The 26577-nt window shown below is 41.2% G+C and overlaps 1 protein-coding gene across 2 annotated transcripts in view; it reads right to left on the reverse strand.

Annotated features, from left to right (window-relative positions):
• Positions 1-180: 180 nt before the first annotated feature.
• The window catches only part of CERS6 (ceramide synthase 6), a 133804-nt gene continuing 107407 nt past the window's right edge, over positions 181-26577 (reverse strand). Inside the window, exons 6-11 of one of the 2 annotated variants that reach the window (XM_020789435.3) lie at positions 23961-24053; positions 18037-18165; positions 14763-14869; positions 9378-9534; positions 8538-8561; positions 181-7088 (exon numbers count right to left, since the gene is read on the reverse strand). In XM_020789435.3, coding sequence (XP_020645094.3) covers positions 6930-7088; positions 8538-8561; positions 9378-9534; positions 14763-14869; positions 18037-18165; positions 23961-24053 — 669 coding nt within the window. In that variant the 3' untranslated portion in view covers positions 181-6929. The remainder of the gene's footprint in view (positions 7089-8537; positions 8562-9377; positions 9535-14762; positions 14870-18036; positions 18166-23960; positions 24054-26577) is intronic. The other variant, XM_020789436.3, reaches the window with a different exon arrangement.

The following is a 26577-nucleotide window of genomic DNA, read 5'->3' on the forward strand; positions in this document are numbered from 1 at the left end:
AAGGAGCATACCAAAGCCTTTGTGGCCAAGTCAGTGAATGCTGTTGGCTTACAGGTAACAGCCTGGATCTGTGCTACAGATGGTGGTATCTTGTGGATAGAAGAACCACATGCTGACAATGAGTGGGAAGAAATCTTGGAATTCTCTCTGCTGTCATTAAACAACAAAGAAGGCAAGGAAGACACTGCTCCTAATAGTGTTTATTATGAAAAGTGTTTTCAAATCAAATTTCACAAGATCGATAGGTTCCAAATATATTAGGAAGAATTGTAATTTCTATAACAAAGGGAAGTGGGTGGGAGGGGAGAAAAGTGAAAATAGAAAGAAGCAAAATTCAAAGCTAAACACATAGCTGTATTCTGACAGTAGTTTATACCAGTATTGTTATGATAGTTTCAAGAGTTGCTCATGGCTAGATTGTCTTGAAAAACAAAGGTGAAAAATTGCACCATTTTGTCCTGACCTGCTGAAGATAACTACCATACAGAGCTAGGATGATAGTTACTAGTTTAGGCATTTAGAACTTTGCGCAGAGATGCACCAGCCCACCCAACGTCTGGTATACCAGACTGGTGTGTACCACACTTCTCATACTTTGAGATTATCATCATTACCAATGGTTCCAAGTTAAATACCCTATTAGTAAAGCACAACACTAAAATGAAGGTTGAAATAAATAATACCATCAAAATACATATATCATTTTTCCCATTAAAATATGTAGAGGCCATTTCCTAAATATACAATGTATACAAGCAGAGTCAGGCACTCCAGTTTCGTATTTTTCATTACACTCAGAACTTCTTGCAGGTTAAAATACACTGAGCAACTTTCCCAAAACCTCAAGAAAACTATTTTAAAAAGAGAAGCTAAAATAGGCAATTTTAGCCACATCCCAGCAGAATCTAAAGCAAATCTCAAAGTGCACTCAATAGCATGTCCGATTAACATACCTCTGGCTTAATATGATAAGCCTTTTTGAAGTACTGAATTTACACATTGTAAATTTAAAGCAACTCTGCTTTAAGCATTGTGGATTTAGAGTGTTGGTCTCACAGTATCATCCAGAACTGCTGTAATTTATTATTTAGTAAATAATACAAGAGAAATAATTAAATAAAAATAAATACAACATATTATCAATGTGGAAATAAAGAAATCTAATCTTATTCTTATTCACGGGAATTCCAGAAGGTCCAAACTAATTGCATACATGTATTTGAGATGAGAAATTTGAATATTAGCCCTATATTCAGAACCTTCTGCCATAAGCATATCAAAGCAAATGACAGATGGGATGATCAACCTGAACCACCAGAATACTGTGTAACCTGTGCCTTTCCATGTACAATGGAAGGCATTCATAAAATGTTGGCATATGGATACACAACAATCTGCCCATTGTTTATTGCAAAACACAGCATGCGGGCACACATGCATGGACACAAGGGTTCCCTGCTTATTGCAACATGCTCAGCTCCAACTGTAGAGTGACTTCAAAGAAAGAATGCATTTGTAGGACATTTCTTGGATGAAGAACTCCATGATAATTCTCTGGCTATACTGTCATGTTCTGCTGACATGTGAGGGCAGATAATCTTCTGTCCTCATAAACAATTCCAGGTTTCATGGCTTCTATATTTATTTATTACTTCCTTACAAATTACAGCAGATACTTCCGTGCATGGGTAAGGAAGAAACAAACTTCAACATGTGACAGCAGGAGTAATGGAAAAATATAGTATAACTACTCTTTAAAGGAGCTAAGTTGTTTTGCATACATACCTTGATCTCATTAGCAATCAGTCCTCAGTATTTCTCCCACAGACAGAACAAACACTTGGCTACTTCATAAAGGTGGTTGTGTAGCTTACAAGTGGGGCAGGGGCAGCATGCTAGCTATTGGACTTCTGCTCCCATCATCCCATTGACCATGTAGGATGAGGCTGATGGGATTTGCAGCCCAACAACATCTGGAGAGCCATCCATTGTCCATCCCTGCTATAGATTGCAAGTGTTAGGGAAGGGATGAACATGGAACTCCAGCTTCATTCCCTCCATTGTACAGAAAACCTTTAAAATGAACCAGGGTTCTACACATTATATGAGCAACAGTCATGGAATTTTTAAAATCTTCAAATCACATAATTCTTCATTTTGAGAGTTCCACCTGACAGACAGACACATAAATGTGGCTCACCTGGGAGACAGGCCCCAGGGGAAAGGCTTTGTGGCCCAACTAGGCTTAGTTCTGCCTAGATTCCCATTAAAAAAAGAAAGCTCCCCATGGCAATTTCCTTTCTGAACAGGGAGCTAAGCCTAACTGGGCCACAAAGTGTTCCAGTTTAGACCTTTCTCCCATATGATCCACATTTAAGTGTATGTATATTTCTGTATGTCAGGTGGAACTCCCAAAATGGAGAATTACGGGATTTATAGCCCCCCAAACAAAAACAAAAAAATCCCATTTGGTCAGTAAGCCTTGTTCAGTTTTTTTTTTGTTTTTTGTTTTTTTGGAAGGAGGTGATGATCATGTACAGATAGCACACACTGAGACTTATGTAAACCGGACTGTTGAAATCAATGTATACAAAAGGAATCCTTGAGATAACTGCACAACAAATGCAAGCAATGAAAGCAATCAGTTGAGCTAACTCAAAAATGCTACATCTATATTGTATTTATTTTGGCTTATTTAATCTGGCACTACAGTCTGGATTGCAAGACAGTCACACATTTCCATCCTTAACTGAATATATGTCAAAGAGACCTAATCTCCAGACACTTGTCCAGTGTACCTATTTAGTTACTTGTTTTTACAAACACACACACACACTTTCTTTTTTCTTTTCCTTTTTTTTAAGTGGGCTTCATGTCAATACCTAACAGAGTAAATGCATACAACTATGGATCTTACTTCACTATCCAGGACTGAGTAATAACATATTCAGTCTAGCTACTACCTTCCACACACTGTTATTTATTAATTTTGCTTCCTACTCTACTTATTCCAACCTGCATATCTTACTCTACATCTTACTTATATTTTATACTCTAGTGCTAAAAGGGACCAAAGCGCTTCTACTAGGAGCTAAGAGCTTATTGGCACACGAAAAAGGTTGAAAATACTAATAAGAAAAGTGGAATGTCAATTGTTTCTAGAAGGGTTTTTCATAAGTACTTACACTTTTGTGAGTATCCTGTAGCTGTTTGCAATGCACAAGAATGGGATGTGAAGTCTGAACTTCCATACACAAACAAAGGTTTGTCTTCAAACCAATCCACTGAAGCTGTATGTCTCTTTCTGTAATCCAACTAACTTAATAGTATGCTTTGAAACAGCTTCTGGTTATCAGAGGCCATGCACAGAAACCTTCATCCTGCTTAGCCACATTATTGTGCACTATATAGCATCAGCATGAACTTAACTAACACATATTTAATGTTGCAAACTGTCCGTCCCACCTTCCCTTAGAAATAATACTTTTAAACTCTGAGAAAATGACTTATCTGTTTGGAATGCCTTTCTACACAATGCTAAGAAATCTGAAAGTCCTAGCCTCCCTATTAGTATCTGCAGTCAACAGGAAACTGAATGTCAGCGATATTCATGTCCATACTTATCTCTTTTTGCTTGAACTCCACACTCTGCAGATGACTCCAGGCTGTGTACAGAGTACCAAGGAAGGAAATGCTCTATGCCCATGTTACAAAACTGGATGTAAAGCAGAGGTGGCAACAGTGGCCTTCCAGATGTTTGGAGGCTACAGATTCCCATCAACATACTTGACAGTGAGGGATTATGGGATCTATAGTTCATGAACATCATGAGAGCTACAGCTGCCCATCTCTGCTGCAGATGGCTGTTCTCTTCACTATGATTTCTGCTGGTTGATGAGGAAGATCTGATGGTGTAACCGTGTTTGGCTATCACGTTTACTACTATTCATAATACAAGATAATGCAGTGATCCTGATTGAATTAAGGACTGCCGCCATATTCACTTGAATGAGATGACAGCCCTATCTCAGATCTTCCCCACCAACACTAGATTAGGGTGATGCACAAGGCATTTTTACCACCTGCCCTCCCTAGATACACTTTTGTAGTACACATGCAGGGCTAGAGATAGCAGCCAAAGAATTATGGCTGCTGAATGACAGATGGAAACAGAAAGAGAAACTCCAGTGCCAATTAAGCTCTAGCTGATATCCACAAGGGTATTAGAACTACAGTGTACTCCTCCCCTCCAAAACTTGGTACCTCCTAAATGTCATATTTTAAGAGTTGGTACATTGATGGAAGGATTAATACTTTTACTACACTTACTGTGTAAGTGCCTTTCATGTGGATTTCCCTTAATTGCATTTCTGTAGAGGCAGGTGACACAACAGTTTTGTTATTGTTATTTAACCTTTGGCAAAGTAATAGATTTATCTAGTTGAATTTACATGGTACTGTTAGAATGTCAATACATCATGACTTAACACATCTCAGGTGCAAAAATGTTGGCACATTAAAAAAAACATAGTAAATTGAAATCTAGAGCTGTGTTGACACACTGATAAAAGTAAAATGGCCAAATCCATTGAGATTGGGGCAAAAGGTTGACTTTGATTGCTTTCAAAATTGATTGTAAAAATTATTCCTCAATAGATGAGACCTCCAGGGCATAGAAATATTTCCTTTCCTTTCCAAAATCTCTTATATCTGTAATAAACTGAGGTAAAATATTGCATGGCTGCAAGAAAGATTTGTGACTCCTAATTATTTCTAGTGAAAACATAGCTCTTAGGATTCAGAGCAAGTAGTTCCCTACTCTGTGCATACCACCAACTTTCCCTCTGTGTTCTTTGGCATATAGATTAATTATGCGCCTAAGCATCGACAAAGAGAATGCTAGTGCAAGAATCTTGGGGAGAAGTTATCTCCTCTGCTATTACTTGTTCTGCTAAGCACAAAAATATCTTCTGTGATAAGAATGTCTCTTTTTTTATGGATCCTCTGGGAAATAAGAACATTCTTACATGAAGAGATTAAAAGGAAAATGAAAAGAAAATAATAAATTCTTCTCTTGTAAGGTGTTATTCCTGCTACTCTAAGCGCTCACACAGGAACATCTACAGAGAAACTATAGTAGGTACAACTACAGCTAGCCTTATTTCTCGAGTCCTTCAAAGGTCAGGATGCTTGTTATTAATTCATAACGGGGCATAACCACCCAAAGGTTTTTCATGTTTCTGGGCTGGGTTCATTGGCACTAAATGTGGCAATTGTTGTGGGATAGGGAAAGGCTCCCCCAGATGTAAACAGTGAGAAGAGATGGTGGTGAGACTTGCAACACAACCATTTGTCCTGCGAGAGCTAGCTGTCCATTGTGTGAAGGAGTTCAGGACTAGTAGCCAGAAACACATTTCTCAGAGTTAAGTTGAAGGAACTGGGGCAAGCAAAACAGCACCTTCCACTACTACCCCAAGGCCAGAGAAACCCAGATGGGCTCTACACACAGAGAGACTACCCAAATCCAGGATCTTCTCTTATAAAAAGGGGTTGCTTAGGAGCTGCACTTGGTGGCTGTGTTCTCAGTGAAACAGGAGCCTGTCTGTAAGGAAGCCAGCCTCAGGGAACACAGCCAGGCCTAATTCTCACACACTGCACAAGAGATACAAACCTGAGTCAGCGCTCTACGATATGGAGGATGGGGAGAGCATACACAATACGAAACACTGCACACTTAAATAGTGGCACATATAAGAAGGGTTCTAGGCAGGATGTGTTAGTTTCTGTGTTCACGAATTTTTTTTTCCATGGCACCTTATTAAATCAACTGAACCCCAGCTGCAATCTGAACTGGCACAGCTTTGAAGACACAGGTATGCTCTATTTGAGATCATGAGGCCTCAGGCATTCCAGTCTCTCCCCAATGCTGTTTTTGGTCTATGTCATTTCTAGTGACTCTTTCCCCTGTCCACAACATTTACTCTTCTTCACCTCAGTTTGACTTCTCTAAATAACAGCTTTTCTCTGTGTGTGATATCAGTGCCAAGTAAACACGTGTCTTCTGAATTTTTTGTTAAAAGGGGGGGGGTATCAGCATGAAATCTACACAAAATGTTTAAATCAAAATTGAGATTAAATCTTCAAGGACCCATTGGCAAGATGAATTCAGCATACTTGGTATAAATGCAGCTTGACCATTTTATAAATGCTGAAATCTAATCTAACTTGCCACCAGTTTTGGAGTTTAAAATGATGCTGAGATCTTGTCTTACAGTAATGGTACTTTAATTGTAATGGTCAAACTGACCCACTAGGGACGAATCAATGAACCATTTAAAGGCTCAATATTTGCAGGGGGGCAGGAGCACATTGTGATTGTACTGGCAATTTCAAAAGTCAACATTCTTCAGGGGAAGAAAGCAGCAAAAGAAGATTTAGAATGAGAGATGAACTTTTATAGTTTTGCTGTGAATCTAAGCAGGCACCCACAATACTGCATACTGGTCAGAGAAGCCAAGCACAGAAAAGAGACATACCTTTAACCTGGCAGTCTCTGGCCCTGGCTGAGTCCAACAGGAAGTTCTTTTTCATCCGCAAGTCACCCCCATACAAGATATAAAATAAATAATATTCAAAGACCACAGAAGAAAATACTGCTCCCATCTGCTCATGTATATATACATACAGCATGCCTACATACATCAAATGGTGTGGCGCTGTCATTCACAAACAGGAAAGACGGCAGTGCGCTATCAGAAGCTTTAAATACTCCAAGTGTTAGTTGTTTTTGTTTTTTTCCCTCAGATGTTGAGAAAAAAAGGAATATGAAAAGGAAGAAGGGGGAAATAATCAAAACCCAGCATTCACAACTTGTTTACTTTCGGTAGCAAACAGTTCGTTTTTGTTTGTGTCAGTGTCTAATCCAGGAATTAGTGTTCCTCTGCAGTACTGCCTCCGGTGAGGTACCCGTTTGTTCCACTGGATCCACTTGTCCCATTGGTGGTGGCTGATCTATGGGAGTTCTTTGAAAGAGGAGCGGAGGGTTCTTCGTCTGAACTAGACTCAACATCACTTCGGTTATCCCTCGCCTGCAAAACGTAGAAGAAAAAGAAGGAAACACACACTGAAAGCAGTGGTATGACAGAAATGAGGGGAATTTGCTAATTCTGTAGTTTCTGTATCCCTGTACTTCCCCCCACAATACATGCAGCCTCCCATTTCTGCACTTCTCTCTCTCTCTCTCAAAATTAGGACAAGAGAAGCCCACAAAGGAAGAGCGCATGGCATCTTCAGGTGGCAAGAGGCTATAGCTCAGTGGGTAGAGCATATGTTTTCCACGCAGAGAGACCTAAATTCAATGCCCAGCATCTCTAAAATGGGCTAGGAAAGAATCCTGACTGAAGCACTGAAGAGCTGCTGGTAGTCAGAGTTGATAATATAGGGCAAGGTGGGCCAATAGTCAGACCCAGGGCAAGGCTGCTTCGTATGTCTCTACCCCACCATTTCAATTTCCTGTGTCACTGGATTTTGCAAACAAGAGTTTAGCTTCAGTACAGGAGTTGACCATTCCTAAACGTAAGCTCTTAAAGCAGCGATTCCATTATGATGACCATGTTCTGTGCTGTGCTTAGCATCCTGTCCCTATGCAGTAGTGCTGGATGGCAAAAAAGTAAAAGGCAGAAACAATTTAGGAGTGCTCCTCTGAGGAAGGGCAGAAATGCTCCTTCGAGGGAACTATCTGTACGGTGCAGGATGGAGTTCAATTCTAGCTAAGATAGAAGGAAATAGTTTTGTGTTGGGGAAGAGGCAAAAGAGAAACAGCTTTTTAAAAGAAAGGCCAAGGGACAATTTAATAAGGAAGCAAAAGATGTCCAGGGCTTTGGGGGCTGAACTCAAGTTTGAAAAAATTACCGGTGCCCATACTGTCTTGACAATTCCAGAAGATGTAGTCTAGCTATGGAGAAATTATTTTTCTGGAAAATCTGTAACTGAATGTACAGCCCAGAACTAACTGGTGCCCGTTTTATAATTTAAGCCAAGCATACATAATTAAAACATAGTGCGCATGTCACTTAAAAAGCTTTAAAAAACAAACAAACAAACAACAGCATTCTCTGCTATCATGTAAGGGAATGTTCATGTAACCACTTGACCAAAAGGGTAAAATAAATCCAATAAGACTGAATTCCAAGAATATTCTCCAGCAACATGGAAACAAACTGAAATACTTTCTTCAATTCTCTTGGGAACATATGAGCAACTCTGGAAAGTGCAAATTTACCATAGCACTTTTCCCAGTTTACATGTTTTACACAAGAGCCAAACTGGCACCAAAGTTGATGTCAACAAAATTTAAACTTGCTATATATTCCTTATGTCTGAATAACATTGGGTTCCCTGTACCTCAAAGAACTTGTATTTTTAAGGGGGAAAACCCCAGAAACTGAGATAACAAGGAAAGAAAATGAGTGAATGTGAAAAACAAAAGGTAGATAGTTTACAGAGGAGTGCAAGTGTGTTTTACCAGGGAAACTTACATGCAAAGGGTTCCACTTCCCAGCCTTCAAAGGCAGCAAAAGAAAATAATTAAGAATGTTAAGAAAGAAGATACATTTTTAAAAAGGTGAAATAAGCAGCTTCCTACCAGAACAGGAGAACATAACAGCAAACCTGAGACAGCGCTGGTCCTTCCTGATGTTCTGAGCTGGAAGATGCTGAAGGCCATGGATACCTTTTTATTCTTGGCAAGTTATGTAAATATTCAAGGCTATTTTGTACATTAAAAGTTTAAGGATATGTCAAATTGTTAATCTCAACTAAACTAGATATATTGAATTAATGGGACTTTTAGAGTTAATTTAACAAGGTCTGTTCATTTGGTGCATCTATTCCATTTGGGATTAACCACTGGAATTAGTCTTTAAGAAAGACGTATTAAATGTTTTATATATAACTTTTTTATTGCAACATGTGAAAGCAAACATATATATTTGCCATACGTAGAACTGGACTTGGCAGCAGATGAACGTCTTGACAAACACACACTCCATGGCAGATACAGATTTGCTGCAACACATGTTTCTGCTCTCCTGAGAAGCAAACTCTTCAGCTTCACTCGGATTCTAGGGGTGGCCCAAATGAAGCCCACACTGAATACCTGTACTGCAACCGTGTATGTTCAAACAAGTGTGATTGATCAAATGTAAAAATTAAATATGTGAGCTTCAAGCCAGAAAGACTTTGACATGGATTGCTGAAGTCATAGGTCTTGAAAGCACTAGGCTTTACATTACAAAAAAGATCATACAGCATGAAAGAATACACAGTGGAAAGCAAGAAGATAGAAAATGTGAAGCCAGCATCCTAGCTTTTCTTACCTTGCCTTTAGAAATGGCTCTGTAGGTGGCCTTTACTATTAGGTAAGACCACAAACAATGGAGAACTTGAAGTACCAGAAGTAAAGTGATAAAAATTGACAAAGCAGGGAAGCCACCAAGAATTTCAGGCAATTCAAACATGACTGTATTCAGTACCCTAAGGGAAAGAGAAAGGGGAGGTAGTTAATGTGGAACCAGTGAGACAGGGTTCATTTATCAACTCTGTTTCTTACCCCATGCATTCCATCCACTGTTTAGCTGTGGAAGGACTAGATGTCAGCTGGTAAATGCATGGCATCTCATCTACATTAATTCATATGATTTTTGAGATGACTCAGATAAAGTGTACTTCTACATGAGTATAAAATATATACATCTGCTTCATGGGGGGCAAATCTACACATTGTATTTCACTCATTCTCCCCCTCCCCTACATTTTTATAAAATTTTATTTGACATACGTTTTTATGGACAGTTGCCCACTACTTTTGATGCATCTGAACAAGTGGACTACTACTGACAAACACTTATGCCAAAGAAAACTTGATAGTTCCTAATGTGCCACAAGACTGTTGCAGAATTTGGCAGAAGTAACCCTCAATCATCAAAGATGAGTCTGTTATTAGAGGTAGACTCAGGCCACCCATGTCTCTATTGTTGTGATGGTAGCAGAATATGGGATTCGCTGGATTTCACAAACATGAACAACTTTCATTTGTCCTTGCCTTCTTTATCTACGGTTATTGCTGCAGCTCATTCTGGAATATCTCCTTCCCCCTCCCTCTCTTCAGAGTGAGCTTTCTTCCTCATCTCTCTTTCATTGGTTTCTCTGAGTTTCTTATCGTGCCTCATATGCTGGCATGACTCCCAAGTCCTTCCCCTTCTCCTGTTCTCAGAGAAAGAGGAGGGGGGTATCCCAGTGTGAGAATGACATGTAGAGCAACAAATTCAGGAAAACAAGGAAGAAACCAGAAGGACTTAAGGAAAAGAAAAGAAATCCAGAAACAGCATAAGGAAGAAGAGAGAGGAGGATGACTCAGAGGAAGGGGAGATTGTTAAAGGATTTGGAATGAAGGACCTGAGAAGCCCAACCAATGTTACATAAATCTCCTTTCTCTTTTTCAGACTTATAAAATGCCATTGCTCTTGATATGAGGGCAAGATAAGGGATTGTTTTATTAATTATCATTCCCAATGTGGTCTAGCGGTTAGAGTGATGGACCACGGGTCTGGAGAGCAGGGTTCAAATCCCTATGCAGCCATGGAAACTCACCGGGGGAGTGGAACTGGTAAAACCGCTCCTTCAATATCTCACTTACGCTAAAAGCCCTATTAAAGAGTAGGTAAGTCAGTTCCGACTTGATAGCACAGAACACGCAAACAGATACATTATCTCTGGCGTTATCTCAGAAGGCAGTTAGCATCCGGAAGCATTTGGCTATTTATGAAGTCCAAAAACAATGGTGGGGGCAATGGGGGGTTGTAGGTGAACACATTTACAGAGGCCTCAGTTGAGGAGGACTGGTCTACCTGTATCCCCTGAGAGATTTATGAACCTGTTTTCACGGTAAGGTTCTACTGGGAACAGAACCTCCCCATTTTACCGATGGGAACATTCAGAACGCACAAAATTTATTTTACTCAGATGATCTCTGCTGCAATGCACAAGGAACAGTTGGTCTTTGCCATAAGCAAGCTGATGTCTGAAGATGTGCCAAGCTTTCCTTGGATCATTTAACAGCCACATCAGAGTACCTCCCTTAGGCTAGCCTTCCTCTCAACTTAATTTGACAGAAGATATCCTCTCAACTGGACCCATCTTCTTTGACAGCCTCCATAAGGCCTCTCAGCTGAGTAAGTGAACATGCGTTCAATTTATTTGTCTCAACCCTTTTCAGTCACAGTGGAAAGTCATGTTTATTTAAGTCACTGTAGTCTTCAAGTCATATTTGTTTAAGTCGCCAGAGTGAATGGCTTCATTTATTTTTCTTAGAATTGCACAAGAAAAATGAAAACTCAACCATGCTTGCACCTGTTGGGGGGTGGGGAGGATTATATATATTACGGAGCTCGATGAAGAGTTCTGTATAACTTGAAAATTCATACACTTTCAATGACTTTTAACTGGTATTAATAAAGTATCATCTGCCTGCTGATTTTGGTTTTTATTTTGCTTTCATGAACCAACATGGCCACCTTTGTTCTTAACATTAACAAATGCAACCAATTGTATAAAACAAATATTTCACTGAATTCCAGATGTATTTATCAAATGCATTTGACACAGTCAAATTAAACCAAAATCAAATAACAGGTATTGATAGTCCCTGCTTCAGTACAGTTGCTGCTACAGAACTGGTTAGTCAGCTGAATGAGCTTCAGACAAGACTATCTCCAGATTATCTGCTCCCATGGACCGGATTAATCTTGCAAAAATAGTCATCTGACAAAAAGATTGTCATAGCGCATCAACACATGTTGTCCTGTAAGACACAAGAAGAGAAAATCTAGTCCTACAGCTGTTTTAGCCTGCAGGTTCCAACTTTCCCTGACCAATGGCCAATCTGGTTGAGGCTTCTGGCTACCAAGTCCAAAACATCCAGAGAATCAAAGCATCATCACCCCTGCTTGGGCAGAGATTATGTCTTCATCCTTCCACAAGAATTAATATTCACAAATCACTGTCATTTGGCCTCAACAAAACCTGTTTCATATGTGGCATTTTTCCCCTACATATGGGGTAGGAAAAAAGCTATACCCAATCAAATGTGAAGCTCATGTAACAGGACTCTGCAGCTGGAGGCTAATTAATTTCCATATTTCCATGAAATCAGCGATAAGGGTATATGATTAATCCTCACATACTGTCAATTTATATATACCCCTCACTCGTTTGTGTAGAAAAAGTGACATGGAGAAATTGACACCACTACCGAGAAGCAGCAATATGCAACAAGGCTTTCCTGCATTACATTTTGTACCTCACCACTGGCTTGAGACATGCCACTGCACTTCAGGTGATGAAGGAATATGCTCTCACTCACAATTAAAAAGTGCATACATAATCTTGTACTGAATGAGAACAAGTTGAAAGAAAGAAAGAAAAAGAGGGAGGGAGGGAGAAACACTTCTTTAAAGAATGATGAAAAATTCATGAGACAGCTGGCATTGCCTACCAGTTTGGCTGCTGAATTTTTTTAGGAGGCATTCCAAGGGTGGCTTAGATGCAGACAGACGATTAGGCATGGGCCTCAGAATCATGTTCACCCACAAGTGCTTGAGGAAAGTGAGATAACATGATTTGGGACCATACGCTCCTTAGTGTATACAATATCCTTTCTATTTCTGTATTTCTACCACTGAAGAGGGTTGACGTGGTGGCGTTGTGGGCTAAACCGCAGAAGCCTGTGCTGCAGGGTCAGAAGACCAAGCAGTCGTAAGATCGAATCCACGTGACGGAGTGAGCGCCCGTCACTTGTCCCAGCTCCCGCCAACCTAGCAGTTCGAAAGCACGCAAATGCGAATAGATTAATAGGGACCACCTCGGTGAGAAGGTAACAGCGTTCTGTGTCTAAGTTGCACTGGCCATGTGACCACGGAAGATTGTCTTCGGACAAAACACTGGCTCTATGGCTTAGAAACAGGGATGAGCACCGCCCCCTAGAGTCGAACACAACTGGACAAAATTGTCAAGGGGAACCTTCACTTTTACCTTTACCTTACCACTGAAGAGAGACTGAAGGAAAGTGGAATTCTTGCGTACAGCACTTCCATCCTTTCATGCTAGTGCACAAGAAGCCATTTCCCCCTCAAACATCCCTTTTACCATAAAATACCACTGAGCAACAGGAAATGAGACAAAAACTAAACTAAACTAAACTAAAATAAAGAAGACAGAAACTTTGTGGCACCTTAAAGAGTAACTGTTGTATTTTAATGGAGCTTTCGTGGACAAGTACAGTGGTGCCCCGCATAGCGACATTAATCCGTTCCGGATTAATCATCGCTATGTGGAAACATTGCTAAACGGAAAGGAAAATCCCATAGGAATGCATTAAACTTCATTTAATGTGTTCCTATGGGGGATAAACTCACCGTTCAGCGATGTTCCTCCATAGGGGCGGCCATTTTGGAACCGCCGATCAGCTGTGTGAAAATGGGGCCTTTGGGAGGACCAAAGCCCCCATTTTCACACAGCCGAAGAGCTTGCGGCGAAAACACCGTGAAAAAAAAAACACACACAAACACAAACCACAAACATAACCCCCCCAGTCCAAACCCACACAAAATTTTTTTTTAAAAAAGGACTTTTTTAAAAAAGCCTCCGGGCACTCTGCTGGCTCCTCGCGGCTGGGGGCGAGCGGCCAGGAGCCCGGCCTGCTCTAGCCTCCTGCCCCTCCGCTGGTTCTGCACGGCCGGGGGCGAGCAGCCAGGGCCCCGGCCTGCTCTAGCCGCCCAGAGCTCCGCTTCCTTTGGAGCTTTCAAAGGGCTTCCTCCAATGTTGGGGAAAGACCTTTGAAACCTTTGAAGGCACCATTCGCGGCGGCGAGGACCCCCAGGGAGGTCTCCCATGGTGGCGTGCAAGCCCTGGGAGACCTCCCTGGGGGTCCCCACCACCACGATGGGCGGCTTCGGAGCTCTCTGAAGCCAAAAAGGCAGTGAGAAAACGCGGGAAGTTTGAACTTCCCGCACTTTCTCCCTGCCTTTTTGGCTTCGGAAGCAAGCTGGCGGCCAGAGAGGAATCGTCTCCCTCCTTGCAAGCAACGCTAGGTCCTCCTCCCGCTGGGCTGAGCTCAGCCCAGCGGGAGGAGGACCCAGCGTTGCTTGCAAAGAAGGGAAACGATTCCTCCCCGCCTGGCTGAAGCAAGCCGGCGGCCAGAGAGGAATCGTCTCCCTCCTTGCAAGCAATGCTTGCAACCAAAGGCGCTTCAGCCGGTGCTTCAGAGCAGCCGCGGGAGAGACCTCGCCCGCGGCTGCTGCCCGCCCCGAGAATTTTTCCCCATAGGAAACATCGCAATGCGATTGCTTTTGCGATCGCAAAAAACGAATCGCTATGCGGATTCGTCGTTAAACGGGGCACTCGTTATGCGAGGCACCACTGTACATGTCTTCTAATGGAATGTAAGACAATACTAGTTCCAAACCTAGGTGTTGTGCGGTAGTTCAGTGGTATTTCTGGTCCACAATTATGCTTCTGACCCCTTTCTTCTCAGACCATCTTAAGCAGCACATCCAAGATTTTGCCAAGAGAACTGTAGCTATGTAACCGACTGGCCAAATGGTTATGAGAAAGGGCAATTTTAACACTTGTCATTTATAGGCCACAGAAGACTCTCTACCACACTCTGGCACATGTAGTTCCACAAAAAGGGCAATTTCACTCACCACAAAGGGTACAGTCCAAGCCTTGAAACGATGAAAAAAGCAGCAAACACAAAGAAGAGGAAATCAGAGAGTCTTTGAAACTTGCAGTAGTTTGCCATTTTGGCTGCCTGTAACAAGGAAGAAACCAATGTTACTGCCTCCATAAAACATGCTGAGCTTTTCCTTTGTCTTTGTGCAAACTGTTATCAGGCAATTAAGGCCTAAATACAGCCATATGCCAATAGGAATCTTTCATTGTCCTCGTCTCTACCATTATCAGTATTCAAAAATTCTACCAAGAATAAAAAGTAACATCCATCTGAATTTGTCAACTTATGGATTGTGACTATTGCAAAACACAATTTTATGGTTTGAATTATAATTATTTAAAATGTAGCTTTTTCACATTACCCCAATCATGTCAAAACCCAGAGATGCTTATCCGAAAATTACATTTAATACTTCCTGACATGTAAATACTGATTGCAGCTTGAGGCACTCAGGTATGGTGTAACTGTTTCCTTCTGCCAATTTTGGCTTACATCTGAAGTTTTTTCTTATAATTCCCAAAGAAGCCAAAACGCATAGGAAAAAAAAACATTTGCTCTTGTCACACATTTTCGTGGAAACTTCCCCCCCAACACTTATTCCTTTTATTCTATCACACCGTTGTTAACACTGTATTATATATTGTATTCTTATGTGTTCTTCACTTTCCCCTTCGTGCCTTCTTCGTACCATTCCTTCTTATGTAAAACCACAAAACTCTGAAATCCTTTGTGATTGTGTGCTTAGACTTTCAAGTTGTTGTGTACTTAAACTTTCAAAAAGCAAACAGAATTTCATTAGAAAGTAGAATGACTAAATTGAAGCTATTGCATATTGGATGTATCATAAGAAGACAAGAGTCACTGGAAGAGACAACCATGCTAGGAAAAATGAAAGGTAATAGAAAAAGTGGAAGACCAAGCAAGAGATAGATTGATTCAGTTTTTAAAAAAGCCATGCTGATTAGTTTTTAAAGCCAGAGCAGGGAAGCCAATGGCAGGATCTTTGGTGCTGTTAATGGATAGGTTTGCTGAAAGTAAGAACCAATTTAATGATACATAACAATAGCAAATATAGAAGACACTGGATAAAAGAACAGGTCCTCTTATGGAACAATGACAAGCTGAAGGAAAGGTAACAGAAAATAGGAGTAAGTTGATGGGTCTCACAATGGAGGAATGTAAGGCATGGAATCCTCCAGGGATTTTTATTCAAACAGGGGCTTCAATTGGTTCATAAACTGTACAGGATTAGAGCTAAGCAGGGAGGTGGCCATTTTTTGTGATGACACCCAGTTATTAAAGGTATTAAAATCAGAAAAGACACTGCAAAGAAGTTCACACAGATCTCTATAAAGTGGAGAATGGGTCACGAAAATGGCACATGGAGCACAGCATAAGTGGGGCAAAATCTTAACTTCACATATAGACAGACTGGGTTGAACCTAGCAGTGAACAGAGATGCTGGGGTCATGATGGGTAATGAAAAGGTTGACCCAGTATGCAGCAGCTGTGAAAAAATAAATGCCACATTTGGATTTATTAGGGAAGAGTTCAAAAATAAAACTAGCAACGTTGTACTGTTTTTGTAAAAATCTATGAGGTGATCAGTTCTGGTCACCCTATCTCAAAAAAGATATTTTAAGATCTAGAAATGACTGTTCCGTAAAACAGCAGAATACAGTGAAAATAATAGCTAAGATCCTGTTTCATAGTATACTAATTTGTACTAGGGTTGTAAGTCACACTAGAGTAGGCCCACTAAATTAGTAGGGATCTGGTGAGTCAACTCCTCTGTAAGTTCCACTGATTCAAATGGGCCTGCTCTATGCAAAAGTTACAACTAGAATAGGCTTGTTTGAATCAATAAAACCTATTGAGGAGTTCACTCACCAACTTCTCACTGATTCAATGTGCTTACTTTGGTGCAGCTTATAACAGGATTTCAGATAGTGTATTGAACAGTCACATGTTAAAAATTACCTGGAATTTTTAAAAATTAAAAATGATCAAACACCTGAAAATAGAAAAGATATGGTAAATTTTCATGGTGATGGTTTGCCATGGTTTTGACTCTGGCACTGAAAAAGCTATGGGCTGTGTGCCCACTTGTCTGATTTTTCCATAATGCTGGGAAGAAGCTGAAATGGGAATAGGCAGCTCTTAAGAACATATTGATTCAAACTTACTTCTTCAAAGGGAAAAATCATGATTTTGAACTGAGCTCAGAAATAGAGAGCGACTGATGAAGATGACACAAAACTGGATCAATATGCTCCAGTCTAGAGGTTCTGAAGAGTAGCTGGGTTGCCACCACATTCTGAACAAACGAGATCACTCTAAAGACAGTTTCACACATAGCACTGCAGTAGCCCAGCTCAAAAGTAATAAGCAAGGCCAGATTTGTCTTCTCCAAAAGAGGCTGCATCTGGTACAAAGTTGGGAAAATGCCTTCCTAATTGGTGCTTCAATATCAAATACAGTGGTGCCTCGCACAGCGAGGTTAATCCGTTCCAGATTAACCCTCGCTGTGTGAAAACATCGCTGAGCGGGGCAGAAAAGCCCATTCGGCTGCTGTACTCACCGTTCAGCGATGTTTCTCCGATGGCCGGCAGCCATTTTCGTGCCCTCCCCTCGCTTAACGAGGGCACGAAAACGCTGCGCGCGGCCATTTTGCGGCTTCCGGCGGCCATTTTGTAGCCGCGGAACAGCTGATCGGCGGGTCGCAAAGCGAAGGTCGGTAAGCGAACTGCTTACCGACCTTCGCTCTGCGATTTTTTCCCTATTGAGGCATCGGTATGCAATCACATTTGCGATCGCAAAACCGGCCTCGTAGAGCGAATTCATCGCTCTACGGTGCACTCGTTGTGCGAGGCACCACTGTAAAGTGTTGGATCAATCCAGGCTGTGTACCTAATTCTAAAAAGCCCAGCCCAGTTACTTCAACGAGGAACATGATACTAGATATGGATACTTTTGGCAGGATTCAAATAGTTACTGGTGTGAATAGGCACAGTCTTTTAGAACTGGATTAAACACAGAACTTTTATGACTTCCAGTACTCAAGATGGCTTATGATAAAGGCTTCTGGTGAATCATTTCAGTTTAGAATTCACTGGATGGTCATGCTCCACAGATAACCTGAGACCTGCAGCCCAATCCAAAGTGTTTTCCTTAAAAGCAGGTCCTTCTATGTTTATGGAAGACTCTTTTCAGCTAGGGAAAGAATTATTATATGTAAATCTCACCTCGAGCACAACATCAGCTCCATCATGAAGACATATGGTCAGGGTCCCCACTCGTATGAAATTGATTGTGTAGGAGAGAGCGATTAAAATGACTGTTGTGATGTGATGTGTAAACATGATGCCGAAATCCTGGGGAGAAAGGAGAAAGAAAAATGTTAGAACATTTCTATACAAATTGATTTGGGTTTTTCAACCTTTGAATTCAGAAGGAAAAAAAAAGATGACAATCAATACAAGGAAAGGTAAAATATGTAGCAAAATGTGTAGATTAGATTGTAATCATTCTCTTAAGAGGGACAAATAAAAGTAAAAAGGAGTCAAGGACAAGAACCAATGGGTGGAAACTCATCAGAGGGAGATCCAACCTGGAAATAAGGAGGAATTTCCTGACGGTGAGAACCATTAAGCAGTGGAACAGCTTGCCTCCCAATGTTGTGGGTGCCCCATCGCTGGAGGTTTTCAAGAAAAGATGGGACAGCCATCTGTCCAGGATAGTATGAGGTCTCCTGCCTTGGGCAGGGGGTTGGACTACAACAGAGGTCCCCAACCACCGGTCCGCGCCCTGGTGCCGGTTTATGGCCTGAGCCAGACCGGGTTGTAGAGAGAGACCTCACCCCCCACGCACTTCCCTCTGCACAGCCCATTTGCGCCTGCATGTGAACGTGCCTGCATGAGCGCTGCCTCGCCCTTTGTGCATGCACACGAGCGAGAGAGAGAGTGCTGCTTCGCACATGCGCACGAGTGCAGGGGGTGCCCCGCCTTCCCCAGCCGGTCTGTGGGGCTAAAACGGTTGGGGACCGCTGGACTAGAAGACCTCCAAGGTCCCTTCCAACTCTACGATGATTCTATGATGCTATGAAATAAGATTAACTTACACTATATTTAAGTTATTACTTCATGCATAAGTAATTCTGAAACTTAAGACTTTGAAGCATATGTGTGTCATTTCATTTTCTACAAAGATCATGGGAAGGGTAATTTCAAATGATCTTTTAATCTAGCGCAGTGGTCCCAACTTTTGGATACCTAGATGTCTGTGTCTTACGGTGCAATCTCATGTTTTTCAGATGCCATGGAGACAGTTAATTGATAGTACTCAGCAAACTGAGCATGACCTTTGCAGCAATAATAGAGCTTACAGCCAAAATGGTACTGCCTAGGTTTTGTACTTCTGAAATAATCATTCAAAAATTCTTTGGTAGGGCACGCCACTGGATATCAGGAAAATGGCTGGCTTAGGAGTTACAATGGAAAAAAAGTGCATGAGAGTCTAAGACACAAGGGAGGGTTTTCCTTCTCTGTCGCTGCTCCAAGACTCTGGAACTCCCTCCCACAGGAAGCCAGACTGGTGCCATCTTTGTTGTCTTCCCACAAGCAGGTGAAGACCTTTCTTTCAGGCAAGCTTTCCCTCAGTGAACTGGCTGCCTGAGTGTGACCTTTTTAGATGGATTATTATGCATCACTGCTTTGACTGTTTTTAGTATTGCTTGATTTTCCCATTTCTAAGAGTGGTATTTGTTTGTTCTTTTTTGATATTTCTATACTTAGTGTTTTTAGCTTTAAATATTGCCTTTTAATGACGTATGCCACTTTTGTATACTCATTTTTTGTTCTTAAATATTATCTTAAATGTGGGTCCTTTTCTAAGGAGAAAGGCAGGATAAAAATATTTTAAATTAAAGAATTAAACAAACAAACAAAATGTGCTCCCTTGTGCCCTCAATAGGAAAAAAGGAGAGTGCATTTTCCTTTGTCATATGCCACAGAGCATGGAGGGTTCAGAAACAGAAACAGGGAAAGTTACTTTTTTACATTAAACCTCCCAGGGTATTTTTGAAGCTGAAATTTATAAATAGCTCTTCCCCATCTGTTTTTGTCAACAATTGACTTAAAATGATTCTAACACTGAGGGTGAGCAGAATTAGCATAGCCTAAACAGTTTCCCCCCAGAAGACCAACTAAATGACTCCGATAATTCTATCTGCCATTGTGGTATGGTTCTCACAGCCAGTCAGGCCCCTCAGCAGGTTGTTTTTTCAGACACCTGAAAATGACACACATACACAAGCAATTGCAATAAATGCAAACAGTCTAGAAACTGCCATGACTTTTGCTGAAAACACACAAGTGTGTGAAGCATGACCATAACTTCTTCCAGCGCTCTTAATTTAAATAGGCCAGTAAATCATTTCAATGAATTACCCATTTTCTAAGACCTTCTTATCCTCAAAGTAACATCATCCTCTAAAGACACCAGCTGTCATCCTACCAAAAACTCAGTGCAAATACATAAATTTGACTGATGTTAAAAGTAATGATATTTCAGGATGACCATAAGCTTCTTAGTAGCCCAGTTCTCTTTCCTCTGTGCACTGCAATGCCATTTGGGGATATTTAAAAACAAACAAAGCAAACAATGTACACACCAATTTTGACTACGTATATGCCATAATACAAAAGGAGAGTAAACTAGCCCTCATGCCATTGTATGAGCTTTTTTTAAAAAAATCATTTACTCAGTCAAGTTATTTTCAGAGAACACTGAGCTGATAAACATGGTCTGGACTGCAGATACTGGTCATTAGTCTTCAGTCAGGCAGAGATAATCTAGGGGAATGTATACCCAACCAATAGCTGAAAGAGGCTTTTGAAAATCAGCACTCAAATTCCATTGGAAGTGTCAGGAATTTTTCTTGTCAGGAATTTGCTTTTCGGGTAAACAGCAGGGTGAGCACAATGTGGTGGACTTTCATTTTTACATGGGGAATCATTCCTATTCCAGGATGACATTATTGTTGGGCAGGAATGCACCACCTCTCAGCAAATGTACAATGCAGAGTCACACATGGAACCATCTTCATTGTCTCCTATAGACATTTTTTGTGACCCTCTGTCCGTAGCTCTTCCAGTTGTTCTCCCTACTAATGGAGACCCTAATTCTATTCAGGAGTTACGCCTGAAAGCTTGAAGAGTGATAAATGGATTGGGGGTCCAGGCACAGATCTAAGTCCAGCTTCCAACACACACACACACACACACACACACACACACACACACAGAGAGAGAGAGAGAGAGAGAGAGAGAGAGACCTGGCAGTCAGGTAGACTTTTGCATGATTAGCGCAAGGGTCTGAAGAGGAGCTTACAACTGCATTTGTTTGCATGAGCTTACAGATCCTGTGATCCTTGATAAGACAATCACTGGAACTCTGTAAGTATTTCCAATGGATCACATTTGAAGGATCCTTTAGAGACACTTGTACTCATTGTGTAAATGTCTGACTAAGTTCCTGAGATGAGGATGTAGGAAAAGGGTTTGCATGCAAATCCCATCTCTACTACCCATTTAGCTTCTTTTGTGCTTAATGTCTTAGTAGAGATACACTGGTGGGCTGATCTGGCTCTGCAACAAATAGACAATGCTTTGGAGCCACATTCTTTCATCTTATCCTTTCACGTTTTCTTACTCTGAGACAGAGTAAGAGGGAAACAAACACAAACATTCCCTCTCTACGAAGAAGAGTCGTCTTCTCTAACCAGATGGATAAAATGCAATTTATTAAGGATCTGGGCTTGTTGTTGTTCTGTGCCTTGAGTTGGAACCAACTTATGGCAACCTTAACATGTTTTCAAAGGAAGTGAGGTATTTAAGGAGTGGTTTTATCAGTTCCACTCCCCCAGTGAGTTTCCACGGCCAAGGGGGGATACAGACCCTGTTCTCCAGAGTCCTAGTCCGTCAATCTATCCACTACACCACACTAGTTATCCAGTCTGGGCCCAGTGCAATTCAAAAGCCATGGAGGCATCTTTAACACACTGTGGCCTTCTTTTGGACTTTGTTTCATGATGAAGCATCCAACAGGAACTCTTAAGCTTCTTTTGGCTTGCAGGGCTCAAGAAGGCCCATTTGTACATGAGATTTCAGGGTCTCCAATACAATAAACCACTTTACTTGCTTTGAGGTGAAACTGATACGTAGTCAGGCACAGTCTTAGCAGTGGGAGAAATTCCTCTCCCAGTGAGTTTCCTCAGGTACTGTGGCAACCAGGGCCAACCCAAATAGATGTTTGCCTCAGGTGCAGTGTAGGGGAAGCTGGTTCCCTACACCCTCACTGCCACCAGGCCTTAGCAGCAAGCAGCTCTTCAGAATCATTTGTCTGTGCCTTCACTCCAAAAAGTACTCAGCATGAACACGTAATCAGAAGGGTGGCCAGAAAAGCAGCACTGATAATTTCCCTAACCACTCTTCTCTGTATCTTCATGCTGAAGGCCCTCAGAACAAAGCATCCCCACAGACAGATAGTTAAAGGCTGGCAAGCAGCTGCTTCCTTCCTTCCTTCTTTCTTTGAGCAGTGGACGCATTGCCATCATTACTGCCGGAGCCTTCTCCTGCAGCTCCTGATCTCTGCATTCAACAGGGAGGGGAAGAACACAAGTGTAGCCAGCAGTGCTGCCACACCTTCTGGTGCAGTAGAGGGACAGCTGGATATGCGCATGCTCACAGATGTATTTAGGGGCCAGTGCCCTCTGGGGACAGTGCAGAGCCTCCTACCCCAAGCAGTGGGAGAGCCTCTGGCAAGCTCCATCCTTCCCTCTAAATCTCTGACATTCATTTTGAATTGTTCTTAAAAGAACAGATTGTTCTTAAAATCACTTGGCCTATAACTATGGTATTATGACTTCAGAAGCCTTATCTGTTTTTATAATCTATTTATTCCCTAAGTTATCCAAAGTGTATTGTTAATTCAAATTATAAGGATTGGCTTTTTGCATAGCAAGTAAACGTGAATATTTAAAACACTAATTAGAAAATGATGAAGGGAGGAGACATTGGGCTAATTACAGAAATAATTGTTTAGCAGCAGACTAATTCTTCCCAGAAGCTTCACAGACTAGTGTGGCAGAACACGCAGAAGACCCTCTTCTTCACAGAAAAGGAAACTGACTCTGTGCTGCTAATCTTGATTTCCAGGGTACCGTATCTGTCACCTGTCCTAAAATACCAGTCCGCAGGGCATAGACGTACATTTGCTTCAACTTTTTCTGTTTGCCCTCATATTTAATTGGACATATTTCTAAACAGGATTTTGGAAGAAATATATCCAGTTACAATATGAGGGCAAACAGAAAAGGTGGAACCTGATTTACTAGTTGGAAGGGAATGGAGTCGATAGTGGAACTCCAGGAAAGGCAGGTTGACTCCAGACTTACTGTACTTCCAGCAGGCAGCTGAACTTATTTTGTCCTCCTTCTGGCTTCAGAACAGCTTGTCTGTCTGTCTTTAAACATTTCTTCTGCTTCTCTTTCACCTTGTGATTTCACTGCACTTCATTTGTTCTAACAATAACTACTGTCTGCAGAATTTGGTGTCTGGTTCCCAAAAGGAGAACTGCATACACGTGAAGTGTATTTCTTTAGGAGAAATACCCTGAACCCTTCTGCCATCGCCATTAGCTAACACCCCACTGCAATAAGAAAAGGCAACGTGCCACTTACATTAGCATGCTTGGAACTCCATGGAGTAGTTCATTTTGGCAAAAATAATAATAATCCCACTGTCTGCTAGTATTTGTAGCTGGCATAGTGTTTAGGTTGCTGATCTAATACATTAATCTTTGCCACATCACAGATGAATGCTTCCTAGAAGGCATTATTCTACTATAGATGAGAATGCCAATGTAGTTATTAACTAGTGACCAACACTGTCACATGCTAGGTAGATGTTAAAGCCATTTCAGGCTAGTCCAGAAACATGATAACATCTAGTCTGCTGAGAAACAGAATAGCTATTCACAACTGTTGTGATATCACTAAGCATCTGCAGCTAGAAACACAGGGTTGCAACTGAAAGCTGAAGTGTTAACCTAGTGTGCTAACGCAGCCCTATTAAAGCAGTGCTGTTTTTAAAAAATACACATCTCTTACCTTTCTTTTGATGTCAATGAACTGAGAAAACATTACAGACCAATAGTATGACAGCTCAACAATGTAGTAGTAATGAATCTCAGGAGTCAGCGGCTGAAAGACGATAAGAGCAAAACAGATTAAAAATGAAGAAGTTAAATGCTTTCAGCAACCGCTCACATCCTTAATAGATCAGCAAAATTGTGAGCCATCTATGAAATATTTGCTACCTGACAGATTTCTAGTAAGTTCCTCTCCTTAAATTTGTAGAAACGGCAAAGGAAGAGAGCATCATTATTAATATCTGCTTCTTTCCTTTGCTGCTACTGGTAAATGCAACTTGTAGTTAACAACCCTTTCTTGCCCTGCCGTGAACCAGATAAGGTTAGCTGTTTTGTTGTTGTTGTTTAGTCGTTTAGTCGTGTCCGACTCTTCGTGACCCCATGGACCAGAGCACGCCAGGCCCTCCTGTCTTCCACTGCCTCCCGGAGTTGGGTCAAATTCATGTTGGTAGCTTCGATGACACTGTCCAACCATCTCATCCTCTGTCATCCCCTTCTCCTCCTGCCTTCGCACTTTCCTAACATCAGCGTCTTTTCCAAGGAATGTTTTCTTCTCATGAGACGGCCAAAGTATTGGAGCCTCAGCTTCAGGATCTGTCCTTCCAGTGAGCTCTTAGGCCTGACTTCCTTTAGAATGGATAGGTTTGCTTTCCTTGCAGTCCAGGGGACTCTCAAGAGTCTCCTCCAGCATCACTGTTTTAGATACCTGGAAAACAGTGTTTCTGCTTCATTGTGAAACTCAGGATCTCTCTTACATGTTGTAAGCAGGTTCGGAATTTACCTTGGGCTGTTCATCTTCTGGCAATACAAAGGACAACTCGGAATTATTATTAAATAAAGAACCTTTATTAACGTAACTAGTAGGTTCATCTTTATTCAACTCTATAGAACTATGTAGCGATAACTGTGGGGGTGAATATTCCCAGAACCACATGAGGGACTTTTCATTATGGGTGTCTTTTAATAGTAGGTTTTTGCTGCCTTCTCCTGATTGGTTGGTAACCTCAGGCACCCGCTGCGAACCGCACACAGAGTCCCACAACAAGGGTGGCAAGCCCATTTTCCCTCTATTGGCTTCTCTTTCTCCATGGTGTACCATCCGTTCCAGACCCCTGCCCTTGGGATAAACCAGGACTGTCCATTCTTCAGGGCTCAAACCTGGTATTATTGGTCTCGTTTCTCCTTGACTAACTTCTCGTTGTCTTCTTCATCAATCTTGGTTGTGGCTCTTTTCCTTGGTACAGAAAATACTTGGATACCTTTATCAAGTCTCTCTTGCGCGTTTTTGTTAAACACTGTTACTTTCTTGGTTTCTTTAGTTTCACCCTTTTCTTCAGTGGTTAGAAATACGTCGATCCTCTCCCAAACAGTTCCTAACTGCCCTCTCTCAGCCATCTCTAACTGAACTAACTGTCCTTCTTCCTCGCGGCTTCCACTGTTATGCGCCAACCCTATCTCTTCCGCGCAAACCTCTTTCTTCTCTCCAGCACGCGACTCTGCCTCTTGTTCTGCCTCTTGCTGTATCCCTTGTCCTATTTCCCATTCTGCCTCCAGTGTTTCCCTTGCTTTCTCTACTTTAGATGTTTGAGGGGACGGCTCACTCTCTGACTCTTCCTCACACATGTATAGAAATTACTCAGATTCTTTAGCTAAAGCCCACTTTATCATTATGTTTATTCTTAAACATGTAAAACTTTTTTAAAACATGAGTTTACTCACAGAAGACAGAGCCAAATATAAAAAGGTGATGACTCAATAGAAATCAGAAGGGGACCAAATATCATGCATTTTAATTTTAGATGATAGACCATTCTGTTCTAACTTGCATCTTAGGTTTTGTTATGGAGAAAGATTCCTTCCTTCCCTCCCTCCCATCATTGATACTTTTAAACTGAGCATTGCACAGTTTAAAAGTATGGGCATATATAATACTAAAACAAACAGCTATTACATATGCCCAGATGTGCATTTTGCTTATGCAGCAGGTTATATCCAAGCATCCCCTTCTTCTAATTTTCATGCTTCTTAAAAGATTTAATGCAAGAAACTGAAACTGAAACCATGTATGTCAGAAAAAGACACTTAATAGAGAATAGTTTTTGCTCTTTTCCTATCAAATGTATACCAGCTGTAATGTGTAAAACAGCGCAAGGGTGAGAGAGTCCCATAGAGAATAAAACCTGCCTCAGTTAAGGTTTCCTGCAAGTTCAATGTGAATAAAATTTTCATATTCATTCAAATAATCTGAAAGACATATGTTGCTTTCTTTCTTAGCTACTGAAATGGACATATAACATATTTCTATGTTTATTGTGAAGCACAGTGACTCTCCTCCTCCCACCCCATAGGAGAATGAAGCAAACGTGTTATGTTCAGGATATCTGAGAAATTATTTATTACTTTATCTAAGAGATGAAGTGCATTTCCCTAGTCCAGCAAGTCCTCCTCAAAAAAATTGTAATGTTTACATCTTTTACAGTATCTTTAAAATTTTATTTGTTGTGCCTTGGCCCTACAACTTCTATTAAAATATTCTGGAAGACTGGAGACTTCTTTCTCCCATCAAGCATACTCTG

The sequence above is a fragment of the Pogona vitticeps genome, chromosome 1 (genome assembly GCF_051106095.1).
Source record: "Pogona vitticeps strain Pit_001003342236 chromosome 1, PviZW2.1, whole genome shotgun sequence".
Taxonomy (NCBI): Eukaryota; Metazoa; Chordata; class Lepidosauria; order Squamata; family Agamidae; genus Pogona; species Pogona vitticeps.